General features: G+C 44.0%; 1 protein-coding gene across 3 annotated transcripts in view; it reads right to left on the bottom strand.

The window, feature by feature from the left end:
- Positions 1–13,338, bottom strand: part of MTAP (methylthioadenosine phosphorylase) — a 33,568-nt gene extending 20,230 nt beyond the window's left edge. The window contains exons 1-3 of one of the 3 annotated variants that reach the window (XM_069776894.1): positions 13,189–13,338; positions 6,879–6,965; positions 7–65 (exon numbers count right to left, since the gene is read on the bottom strand). In XM_069776894.1, the coding sequence (XP_069632995.1) occupies positions 7–65; positions 6,879–6,965; positions 13,189–13,212 (170 nt within the window). In that variant the 5' untranslated portion in view covers positions 13,213–13,338. Of the gene's footprint in view, positions 1–6; positions 66–6,878; positions 6,966–7,606; positions 7,889–13,188 lie in introns of those variants that run through there. The other 2 variants (XM_069776895.1, XM_009915432.2) reach the window with 2 other exon arrangements.
- Positions 13,339–13,424: the final 86 nt, after the last annotated feature.

Below are 13,424 nucleotides of genomic sequence, written 5' to 3'. Positions count from 1 at the left end.
ATTTACCTTGCCAACAGCACACAGTCCACATTTTTAATCTTTCCCAATATCAAAGCATCCGAGGGCTGCAAAACAATCAAATAAGAATGAGTTACAGCCTGACAATCACATTAGAAACCTTAACTGCTACTTAAAAATAAGCAGGATAGTTAGGAAATACTGGTTACCCCTGTAGTCTCCCATTTTCTTCTGCTGAGCTCCGTAATTTGATATGGCAGATCAATAAAACTGTCTGGAACAGAAGATCAAACCTGCACCAGAGGGATTATCACAATTTTTCTGTGTTCCTACTAACAATATTGCAACTCCTTACCTTAGGGTTTGAAACAGTAATACTTTCAAATAGTTTGAAACAGTATTTCAAACAGTGATAGACAAACATAAAAAACAAAGCACATAGGTGTTGCCTTTAAATTGATTAGACCTCTCACTCTCTTCTGTAAACTTTGGTAGCTTTTAGCTGAAGAGGTGCCATTTCCTACTAAAGCCCCCCTCCCAAAAGAAATCACATTTAATCTGTCCCTTTCTGTAACACTCCCCATTCTCCTCTCTGTCCCCCTTCACCCTAGACTCCTCCAACACACCCTTCACTCCACCCCCCCAGCTTCCTGATAAGCTCCCTCTTCCCTGCTGCTGGGAGTCCCACTTTTGGGAATATGACGGAGAACTTCTGGTACACTAGTGGCAGAAGCAGTGTTGTATTTGGTCAGCTGAGGGACCAGGAGACAGCTTGCGCTCTCCTCTCAGCTACACAATGAGAACATGCATTCCTCCCGATGAACCAAACAGCCAGGAAGCTAGAGCGTTTTATTTTTAGCTGCCCAGCTGGGACATGTGCTCTGCCTTGGAGATGGTCATACTGCCCATGCAGGGCAGCCCCCAAGTAATTAACTGCTCTGTGGGCTGCGTTCTGTTCCTGGCTATATGCATTAGGGATCTGAAATACAGAATGTTTCTAGCTTCCCTTTTTGTTAAAAAATGTAAAGCCTCTGTTTAATTAGATACTAAATTAATCCAGATGCATCTGTGCAGCTGGATGTGCTGCTTCTCCTGCCCAATTCAAAACTGCACACATTTCACTCTTTTTATTGCAGTGTAGAAGAAACTGTAAGTAAGCTGGAAGCCATTCTGTGCCAATCTCTCTTTCCATGCCCTTGGGATTTAAAGCTGAAATAGCTATTAACAAAATTATGATTTATTTACTGATCACAAGTTTGCAAGTGTCTGGAAGGACTCACACATTTGCATTTAGCAATGTTCTGTTGCCTGCTACCTGATATAATTTTATTTGTATTTTAATGCTAGCGGCAAGATTTCAGATAGCATTTAGTTTTACAGCTGTTAATTCTATTATACACTTGAAAATTTGCAGAGATCTAGGATAAAGTAATATATGAGTTCCACATAGCTGCATTTTAGAGATAACTAATTTCTAATAAAAACACCACTTTCCACTCCCTATTGCATAGCTCCTTTGGGTAATTTTTGATGTGGAATCTCTTCAAAGCACCACAATTTACTCAATCACCTAGGTTTAAATTATGCCAGACACAGATTTACCACTTTGTTGTTTTAATAAAGGGAATGTTCAGAAATTTTATTTCTAGAACTGTAGTGTGTTCTGATTTCTTTTTAAAGGTCTCCATTTAATATTAACCTATTGTCATTTAAACGTTTAATCTATTTACCTTACTTTATGTATACTGTTCTGAACCAGACATGGCTTCAAGAATGAAATTTCACAGAGGGCAAAAGCCTCGCTGTCTAGGTGCCAAGGAATTTTGATGTTCCAACATTCCATCTCAATGAAGGTTCACAATAATCAGCACTGGGGTTTTGGTTTTTGGGTTTGTTTTGTTTAGAGAGCACACATTTGCTGTGTGAAGTAATAAGCAAGCAACTTCACTCACAGCAGGATACAAAAATACTCTTAAAAACTAAAGAAGACTTCAGCCAAAATTCCTTGCCTCCTGTCAAAATGAAAAGTAAAGATCAGTAAGTTGAAGACTGGATCCTTTGCTTTACAAGTGACATATTCAAGTTTAGTGCAAGTGATAGATACAAGTTTGCATTAATTTCCAAAAGATTTGGGGTCGAAAGGTGCAATTTAACTGCTATTTGATATTTATCCCCACCACAGAACTCCACTAGCATACACTGCTGATGCAGCAACAATGCAACAGCTTTGAAATTCAACAGGCTTCAAAATCTGGTTGCAGCAGCTAGGGTTTCCTTCCCTATCTGCTGCCATCCTAGTCACTTCAAAAGGCTTCAGGGTGGCTGTGTAACAGGACTGGTTGTCATCTTTACACAGATTTCCACAGAACACATTCAGGGCATCTTCCAGGTGACTGCCTGAACACCTTTCTTGCACATGATTGCTAGAAATATGGCAGAGAAAAGGAAAGATTTGGAACAAAGAATGTGCTGCTAAATGATGAACTGACAGTTTAAGAAAAGAATTTGCAGATACTGTATCATGGGTCATTAGAAGAGAAGAAGTAAGGATAAATCAACATGTGTAAAGTTACAGGTGAAAGATACAGAAATTTCAAACTATGTGTTGACCATATAACAGAGCTACTGTATACTTCTGTTCCGCTCTCTTTTTCCCACAAGTTCTTCCCAGTGTTGTACCTCTCTAATATTACCTCAGTTGCAGCCAGGAGCTTTGAAATGCTGATAAAGTAATAGAAACTTCCAATGGAACAACCTAAATTCAAAGCTCTAATACAGTATTTTTAAAGCAGGATTTAATAAAAGGCCCAATAAAAAGTTGTCAAACATTAATAATTCATATACGTATTTAACTACTTCCCCCTTCCACAAAATCCAAGTCAGATATATATTATTCAGTGTTGCAAAACAGAAACGGAAGCAAAGAACCCTGGGCAGTTAACCCTAAATTATGACAGTAACAAACAATTGAAATAAATTCCCTTTGTCTGCAACATAAATATGCATAAAGTATTGTTCACATGGTGCTTACAAAATTCATTTTTTCCTTGGTCTCACGTCAGAAGCAAGCTGGAACAGAAAATAGAATGAACAAGCAAAATAAAAATCTAATGAAAACCTGAGATGGAGAAGTATCTCATAAGTTCCCCAAGCCTTCATTTAACCTGTGACCTAGTCTAGGAACCAAATGATGTACATTGTTTTGGGGAGGCAGAAGAGGAGCTTAAGTGTCACATTACATGGTCTGATCTTCCTGATGCAAGCATACAAAGCTCATTTGCGAGGTGGGCCCCCTGCTGCCCCTACTTTGCCAGATATACCTATGACCAAAAAAGGGGGGGGGCACCTAAAATAATTTTCTAAAACAGGAAGATATTTTGCTGTTTTGTGGAAAGGTGATTCAGAACCAAGTTCTGTCATCCAGAAAGTAAAACGACCTAACTAAAAGTATATTCTGAACAAAGTTTTATTAGTAGCTTCAAAATTCAATGATGAAGATAAATGCTGTTGCAAGCCACTTTCTTATCCTATAAGAGAACAATGTTTTCCACATCAGGAGTTGGAATGTCAAAAAGTTTTAGGGTATCTTCCATAGAATCCAAATTTTTGATGCAATGAAAATGGTGGAAGTGGGCAAGGGGGAAAAGATGGCTGGAATATTAACATCTGTAAGCATATTTATTTTTTAAAAACCTAATGTACTGCATTTTCACTAGTATTACTAATGTAACTTGAAAGATCACAGAAGGACCAATGTCAGTACAGAGAACTGCAAAAATTCTCATACTAGTTTCCTTTAAATTTTTCTATACTTCACCTGAAAAAAATATCCCCACATTCCCTAATGATATAAGTTTTGTTATTAAATGATTCTTAGGATTTGAGAAGGCCAAAGCAGAAGACAATTCAAGGACTTTATATGAACAAAATGTAAGCTATTATTCTGCTTCTAAAAGTAAAGAAACAGCATTAAAGAAATGTCTATCTTGCTGTTGTCAAAGGTGGCAAGGAAATGTCACCACCAGAAAGGCTTTCAGCTAAAAGTCTTTCGGCTATGTCCTTGCCAAGAAACTTAAGCATTAAAAACAAAAATTTAAGGAGAGTACAATTGTACACTTTGCATTTTTACAGGATAGAATGAAATGGACCTACTTTTTTTTTTTAACTATGCCTTGCATTTTCCTTTTGGCATTCAGACACTCATTTTCTTTCTTCCTAGTTTTGCTTGAACTAAAATAGGCTTGATGTTGCATCTCTAATTCTCTCAGCAATTAAAACACCACAAAGTTCTGAACAGTTTATTTAGACTAAGCCCTTTACCTCTTAAAATTTCAGGCAGATTATCTCTCCATTGATGTCACAGCTCTATGAAAAAGCATCTTTATGGAAGAAAAATCCCAATGTGGTTTTATTTCGGTAACAATCCAGGACAAGGCACACCTTCAGGAAAAAATACTAACATAAACCAAAAACTTCTAAACTTTTCCAAGCACACTTCAAAAAAAGTTCTCATTTGCCCTTTTGCATTTGGCAATAGCTGCTTCTCTCATCTCTGTTCCAAAATGAGAGAGGCAGGCTGTGTAACACCTCCTTCCCGAACACTGAAAAGTTTCAGCAGCAAAATAAGCAAGCATTGATCCACCTAATGATACCAATTAGATTTGTGAAGTTTGTTTCTGCTTCAGTTGAAGTCCATGAACTTGACCCACTCAATGCACTTTATGCCACTGCAATTTGTGGTCTAAGCCCTGTGTGTCTTACATTAAGGCTGATCCACCAGTTTTTCCACGAGGATGAAACTCCATTCAAACACTGAAGTTAATGAGATCCTATGCAGGAGTTAATCTACATCAAACAACCATCAGACTGGCGGCCTGAGTTCTTATTAGTTCAGCTCTACAGGCAGAGAGAAGAGAGACAGGCCAGCAGGGATAAGGACAAAAGCTTGCTGTTTTGCTGTGCTCCCTTTCACAGATACAGAAGCCCCAGGAAGTTGTAGTTTTCCATCCAGGTCAGCGTGACAGTCCCAGTTCAGCTCACCACAGTATCTAGAATCCACGTGTGGGTTCCTACCATGACATCTCAGTTATAACCCCCTGCCTCCTGCCCTACACAGAGACAGGATATTCACAAGCTTTTTCTTTACGTTGAGCCTATGTTAAACACATATAATACACAACCTCAGACACAGCCAGTCCATTGATCAAGGTTTCTCACAAACCACAACAGGCAACCAAGATTTATTTTCCCCTATTCATGTGCATTCTGTGAAGAACACAATAAAAAAGACAGGAGCTAAGCTGCTTCCTAAATGACATTAAAAAAGCCTTCCATACTGACGAAAGGTGCAGGATTGAGGAAGCTTTTTCCACTCCCTTGTGCAGAAGCCATCCTGCAGGTACTCCTACTCTTCTCAGCAATACTAAACCCTGCTGTAGGCCACATACCGCATTGCAAAATTGGGCCACCCACATCCTATTGCATCCCAGCGCTGTGACAGAACAGCCCTCCAAATGCTGTGCTGCCACTGTGCCCTTAACTCGGATCTGAAGAGATGCCTGTGAAGAAGGTGAAGAGTGTTTCATCCTTCCTGGATATAAAGGCTTCAGTTACTATCCGCTACAAGCATAGTGCTATTTTTGCTTTGTGAGCAGTCTCCGGACACAGAGATGCTGTGACCATCCATGACTCTCAAAAAATAGGGAATGCAATGGCAACTGGTTTGGTTTAGCCAGTGGATTCCACTTCAGACCAACTCTGGCCACCATCTGGAAAGCAGGCTACAGAAAATACAGGAGGCAAGTTCCCTTCATTCTCTTGCAGTTTGTTAACAGATTTTAGGGGATGGTGGAAAAGTCAGATGTATAATTCTGATTATGTTTTCTGCTCCCTTAATCTTTATCTCCTTCCCCTTCTTGAGTGGTGCACACACAAACTGTGCTTGCTCTTTACACTCTTACTTCCCCTCAAACCGTTTTCACTGGAGTCATGGATTCAGATTTTCAGTCACACACCACAGCGCTGAGCTTTCTGGCAAGCTTCTACGCATAAAATGGCTCTTGTTACCACATGCCAGATGTTTTATTCTACGTATACAACCTTACACTAGTACATTTCATAAGACATAATTCCAGTGGCAATTATAAAGCACCCAGACTCCCCTGGTCTTATGATAATTACAGAATAGGTGAGATCCAGTTCTTCTATGAGCTTCCTGTGTCAACCTCTCTTCCCCTTGATTTCCTGCCTTTAAAACTCTCTCTCATCCTTTGTGTTTTATGTTCCTACTATAAATGCGTTGGGGTGAGAATTGCCCCTCACAACACACTCGGCACTGTGTATAGAGCAACACCTGTAGCCTCCACTCCCTTTTGCTGAGGAAAAGGGCTGAAGCAATGCAAAGGAGAGTTGGTCAAGAATACCTGTGCCACAAAAACAGTTTCAGAGCTTTGTTTGCAAATCAGCTTCAAATTATGTGGTTGTAAGCATAACTGTAAGGAGAGCATTGGTATGTAAAGCATAATTCAGTGGTTACAGGGAAAATGGTGGCCCATATACCTCAAAGGACAGTTTTCTGCAATTCAGAAAGTTTCCTGGAGCGATCTGACATATACTGCAGATCACACAACAGCACAAATTTGAAGACAGGGTTTATCCCTCTTGACTGCAAATTCAGGACCGAGTTTGTAAATTCATCCAATCTACAAACGAGAATAGGTATAGTCTCCTTTGCACAACACCTTGGTAACACCTTGTTTCTACAAACTAAGAATCACACAATATGTAGCAACTAAAAGGAAATACTCTTTTGACAGTACCTCCTTTATGCATTCACTTAACAGTCTGAAAATTCTTAAAGCATACAAACACCTTTAGAAACAGCAAAAAGTCTCGGTAATAAAAAAAGTAGTTATACAGACCTTGCCATAAGGAGTATCAACATATTTTTCTGTTCTTCCTTCTAAGATATCCGGATCATCCAGGCCAGTTCCACCAATAATTCCAATCTTACACAGAAAAATACATGTTAGTCTTCTTGAGATTACACTCCATTTAACAGCACATCTGAAAAACTAACTAGGCAGCTACAAAATGTATCTTCTGCTTGAGATGGGGCTAGACTACAAATCAACGAAACATAATATGTCCAGCAGTTTTCCAGAAAGGAAATTTCAAATGACTGATTTTAAACAACTGTATTTCACTTGCAAATTTCTTACATTATGATTCTCCTCTTTAAAGATACCAAATTTAAAAAGCTATGGAAAATGCACAAGATGTGCCAATTCATCATTTATTCCTGTTTTGGGTTTGGGTGGCAAGGTTTTGGTGGCAGGGGAGGGGCTGCAGGGGCAGCTCCTGTGAGAAGCTGCCAGAAGCTTCCCCAGCTCCAAGTTGGGCCCAACTCTGGCCCAGGCCGAGCCCATCAGTGATGGTGGTAGCGCCTCTGGGAGAACAGATTTCAGAAGGGGAACCTGCAGTGAGTAGGGGGATTGGAGTGTGAGAGGAACCCCTCTGCAGACACCAAAGTCAGTTCGGAAGGAGGAGAGGACATGCACCGGGGGAGGTTGATGCCCCCCCAGCCCTGGTGAGACGGCAGGCTGTCCCCCCCCAGCCCGTGGAGGGGAGTGGGGGAGCAGATGCCCACCTGCAGCCCGGGCAGGACCCCACGCCAGAGCAGGCGGGTGCCCCCAGAGATGGCCGTGACCCCATGGGAAGGCCCACGCTGGAGCAGTCTGTGACTGAAGGACTGCAGCCTGTGGAAAGGACTCGCATTGGAGCAGTTCGTGGAGAACTGTCTCCTGTGGGAGGGACCCCACACTGGAGCAGGGGACGAGTGACGAGTCCTCCCCCCGAGGAGGAAGGAGCAGCAGAGACAACGTGTGATGAACTGACACCAACCCCCATTCCCCATCCTCCTGTGCTGCTTGGGATGGGAGGAGGTGGAGAAAATTGGGAGTAGAGTTGAGCCAGGAAGGAGGGAGACACGGGGGGAATTAAAATTTGGTTTTACTTCTCATTATCCTTGTTTTGATTTGATTGGTAGTAAATTAAATTGATTTTGTTTCTTCCCCAAGTTGGGCCTGTCTTTTGCCTGTGACCATAAGTGGTGAATAATCCCTCCCTGTCCTTATCTTGACCCACGAGCTTTTCTTTATATTTTCTCCTCCTCATGCCACCAGGGCCGGGGAGGGAGGAGTGAGCAAGCGGCTTCAGGGTGCTTTGTTGCCAGCTGGGCTTAAACCACAATAATTCCCAATATAAAAATGCAGGTTGTTATTTAGGAATGCCTCTAATGAGTGAGAAATACCTGTATAAAGCATATTATAACAAAGGCTTCTTGTTCACATGAGGAAAATCAGTCCTATACACAACCACCATACTGAATACCAGGCATTCCTATATAGTAGTATACATACAAAATGATGAAAACCTTTTTTCAAAATAATTTTTGTTGACTTGCCAAGATCTAAGAACTTCCCCGTTTCTCTAAGTAGTCTGCACAGCTTCTGAAAAGGGGGACAGCTCAAGAGCATCTTCACAAGTGAAATAAAAAGAATCTGCTGACAATTTCACCTGCTGTGACTACTGCTGGGTTTCTTCACATACTTACAGTTAGGTCATCTGGTACCTAAGAAGGTGTAAGTGCTCATTCAACTTTGCCTGCAGCTGGGTCACTAATTGTTTCCTGTGTAGATGTACTGGTGTCAGGTTTTATTCAACTCACAACCCTTCCCCAAGTAGAAACTTAGCAGACTCTTGCTCCTCTTACTTTTCTAATGAAGTAATTTCAAGTATTTTCTTGCCAAATTTTTATAATATTGACCAACAGTTCCAAAGCATAAAGCAAAAGGGAAAAGAGACGGCAAAGCAAAGAGCCACTTAAATAAAATCTATTTTATTTCCTTAGGAGATCAGGCTAAAAGGTCCATGTTGTGTTTTGATACAACTTGTAGTGAAGAAGCATGAAGTGACTCACAATTACCACCTATCTGTCATGCTTTAGTAATTACTGATATCTCGGTTTTGCTCATTGGTCATCTGGTCTAGTTCTTTTGTAAAAAAGGGGAAAGGAAAAAAAGGTAATTTGAAACATATATTCTCACTGAGATTAAATTCACCTCTGATTTCATACTCCACCTAAAGAAAAATGCATCTGAATTTTCTTGTTTCTAGTTCATCATTGGAAAGTATCTTGTTTTTGTCTTTCTAGGGATAATTCCATTTTTGATCAAGTTGAGTTTTCTCTTGAGTTCAGAACACTTCTAGCTCTTTGGATGGAATGGGTACTGTCAGGCCCTTCATAACCTCAGGCTTAGTAATTATATTTAAAAATAATGTCACCTTTTATCACACATGGAGAAAATGCTACTGCTTTTTTTTTTTCCTCCAATGCGACCAGTTGTTGCAAAGTTTGTCTCACTTTTAAGCTGAAGAGTTCATATCGTGGCTTATGATTGCTCACCGTGGAAAAAAAAAATTTTAGAACCATTCTGGTGTGAGTTACTACTGCACGGTTCCAGCACTATTTATTAAAGACAGGAAATTTCTCAAATAAAACCTCCAGACTTCAATGTACAACACCCCCCTTCCACAACACACACACGACTGTCTCTTATTCTAGCTTTTTCTTAACTTTCACATTCATAGAGACCTCATTTATTAGCTGGCTCATCAAGCCTTTTGTTTCAACAAGCAGAGGCTCTGTGGTCTTGGTTACACATCAAATACTTCTCTGAGAAAGCTTTCCACACCAGATGGTGTAAAAGCTGATAAGCTGAAGTAGTTTTAAACAGATCTCCTGCTTCCTTTTGCTACCCCTCTGTGGAGCACGACGAGTAGTGCAAAGGAAAATGCACGAACTCCAACCCTGAATATATTATAGTCAAAGCATTAGGGAAAACCTAGATCGCTGTTTCCAGTAGTATTGATGGGTCTGTTCCCATGTTACTCATGTTGCTTATTTATCACAAATGTTCAGATTGTTAGATTGCTCATGAAAATCCTGAGAACTATACAGACTTCAGGATGAATAATTTTTTGCCTTAAGAACCATGTAAGAAGTGTGCAACACGAGCAATCATAAAACTCAAAATGAACAGAAGACCACCTTTAAAATTGTTCATGCATGCATTCAGTCAATATGGAAGACTACTACATTGACAGAAGCCAGGATCAAAATGCTGCCTTTTGTTTTTAATCTAGAAAAAAAATGGTTCTTTCAATAACTTAACTAGTTTTAGTTTGGTATAATGCTTGTTTTATTAGTGCCTTATGACTTAAGATTGAGACTATTCAAAAGGGAATGCTCATCTGCCTGAATTTTTATGTCTGGCAGAGCGAAAACTTGTCAGGACTGAGGAAAACAGTGCAAAGCTGGAGATAGCAGCTACATGACATGAAAGTTATTTTGGAACTGCAATGCTTTAAGCTCCTTATGAACACACAGATCCAGCACTGTAACACACAGTTCCTGTACCAGAAAGCAGTACACCTAATCTGCGGCAGCGCAGAGCTCAGTCTGTTCACAGCAGCATAGGGCTGGTGAGGTGCTTTCAGATTTGCTCTTGGGCTCCCTACTCCTGTTGCTGCAGTGGCAGCAATACGTGCTTGTGGTGCAACATTCAGTTCCAGAGCAGGGTTTTACACCACCGGCCGTGCTGTCAGAAATGGCAGCGGTGCAATGAGCTGGCAAAATACTCACAGCTCCCAGGGTGGAGAACCCACAGCACAGAAAAAAGCTAGACTACTGTGAATTTGCTTTTGCAGTCTGTCCTGGTTTGGGCTGGAATAAAGTAAATTCTCTTCTTAGTAGCTGGTATAGTGCTGACGCAAATGAGCCAAAGGCCTGTTCCATACCATATTATGTTATGCCCAGTATACAAACTGGGGGGAGTTTGCCAGGGGGCAGCACAGTTCAGGGACTGGCTGGGCATTGGTCAGCAGGTGGTGAGCAACTGTATTGTGCATCACTTGCTTTGTATATTCTATTATTATTTTCCCTTCCTTTTCTGTCCTACTGAACTGTCTTTATCTCAAGCCATGAGTTTTACTTCCCCCCCCTCCCCCCCCCCCCCGATTCTCTCCCCCATCCCACAGGGGGGTGGGTAGGGAGTGAGTGAGCAGCTGCATGGTGCTTAGTTGCTGGCTGGGGTTAAACCATGACACCTTCTTCCCGCCTGCAGAACACCTCGGCAGCAGTTTGGCCAACCTTCCAGCCACCTTAGGCAATACCAGCTAGAGAAATGCTGGGCTTGCTGTAATTTACAGGAGAGCTACTACAGTAGAAGGAAAGTTAGCTCAGCAGAGATTTTTTTGAAGCAGCTACTTCTCCAACCATGTAATGCCAACTTGAAACTGGCAGCTCCAACCCTAAAATTAATTTTCCCTCTCTGCAAGAGAATTATCTTTCATCCAGTTTACATAATCGCCAGGATTATCAGCTGCATCTGGGGGCTGGAGACCCCAAAATCTGGTTCTATATTAAATTCTGCTTTACAGACCTTCTAGTGAATTATCAGAAGGAATGCAGCTGCTCTAGGCAAAGTGGGGAAGATACCCTGCCAAGGGACCTGAGGCCTATTTCCACCTGGCAGCCCAGGCACTGAAGGCAAGGAATGGCAGAGAAGACTTGACTCAGGGAGGAAAGTCTCAACCTTCCTGAAAAGGCAGCGACAGTCACATCTAGCAGTGACCTCAGGAATGAGAAGATGCACGACTGTATGCTCAGTTCCAGACTTTGCATCCTACAAAGGGACATAACCTGTAAAAATTAACAGAGGCTGTAGCTGAGGTTATCTGGAATTAAATCTCAAGTAAAATGGCATTGCAGTGGAATGAAACATGGACTAAACCATAGTAAAATACTTGATCTCAAACACTGGCATGAAGAGCAACAAGAGTGAAACTTAACAAAAAGTTATCACAACCAATCAAATCAAATCAAATAAATAAATCAAATCAAATCAAAAGCATTTCTCTGTGGTAATCCAAATGCTGATCACACTTAAGTGTATACCTTTCTTCACCTGCTGTTTGGTGAAATCCCTCAGATGGGTTCAAGCACAAGACACAGAAGTATCAGTGCAGTAACAGTCTACGCTTGTCCATGTGAGGGTCTTGAAACACTAGTTCACGTTAAGCATTGTCACGATCAGCTAAGAGTCTTTGTGACAACTAACAACTAATGAGCACATCTGTATTCCTCCTCTCTTCTGTTTCGGGGATAATGAGAAGGGGAACAGGATGGCATTAAAAAGGAGATAAACAGCAAGCTGTATACAATTAAGAGAATAAACCTGCCGTCTCTGTAAAATAAAGACAGCTTATAAGCGATTTCTACACACCAGACCAACCGGGAGAGTTACATCACCTCGGAAAACTAATTCATGTTTTGGTCAGAACGCAAACCCAGAGTATCAGCCTAACTGGCCTGCTCATGACCGAGGCAGGCCGTCACGTTTTGCAGCCATTTTTTGAACACGCGGGACGGACGAGTCTTAAGCTAAAGTTTTGCACCGGCTCGCTTCTGCTGCAGCTTCGGGATTTGTGCCCCCTGCGAGAGTTACAGACCCGCCCCGCTTCCTCTCACTGAGAAACCCGACACGCCGCAGCCGGGTCGCGAGCCCCGAGAGGCAGAGGCCTCCGGCTCTCCTGTGAAAAAAACCCCGTCCGCCTCTTCCGGGAGAGCCAGCGGGGACGGCCCGGGCCGCCCGCCGGGGCACGGCCGGGAGCGGCGGGCAGGGCTCGCGGCGGGCAGGGCCGTCGCCTGCGGCAGCGCCGCGCCGCCTGAGGCGCGGGGGCTGCCCGTGCCGCGGCGGAGAGGCCCCAGCCGGGCGAGGCGGCCGCCTGGGGAGGAGGCGGGGGACGGGGGACGCTCGACCCGGCGCCCGCCCGCCCCGGCGGCTCCTCTCCCGCCCGCCACCGCTGAGGGCCGCCGTCCTCCCGGGCCCGCTCCCAGCGGGCGGGGCGGGGCGGGGCGGAGGCGGGCAGGGAGCAGGGAGCAGGGAAGGACACTGCGGGCCAGGGGCTGCGCCTCCGCCCACGCGCTCGGCAGCGCCGGGAGGGCAGCGGCGCGGCCCGCGCCCTCCCGCTCCGCACGCCCGCTGCGACAGCAGCGCCCCGGGGGGCGACAGGCGGGGAGGGGTTGAGGGCGGCGGTGGGTGGCAGCGGGCGCCGCCGCCGCCTCCTCCTCCTTCCCAAACCGTGGCGGCGGGGAGCTACTCTTACCTTAACGGCCGCGGCGGCGGCCATGTTGGCGGGAAGGGCGGGAAGCGTGGGGCGGTGCCGCTGGCACCCGGCCAGCCGGCCAGCCCGCCAGCGCCGCGCGCCACGTGTGGCCCGGCCCGGCCCCGCCCCCGCGGGGCCGACCCCGCTCCCCGGCGCGGGAGGCGGGAGGCCGGCGGGCGGGCAGGCGGGCCGGCGGGTTGGCCAGCCGGGTGCCGCTGCCGCTGCCGCTGCCGCTG

Source organism: Haliaeetus albicilla, chromosome Z (genome assembly GCF_947461875.1).
Source record: "Haliaeetus albicilla chromosome Z, bHalAlb1.1, whole genome shotgun sequence".
In the NCBI taxonomy this organism is placed as follows: Eukaryota; Metazoa; Chordata; class Aves; order Accipitriformes; family Accipitridae; genus Haliaeetus; species Haliaeetus albicilla.
Note: the sequence above shows the minus strand (reverse complement) of the source record. Positions and strands in the feature narration are given on the sequence as shown.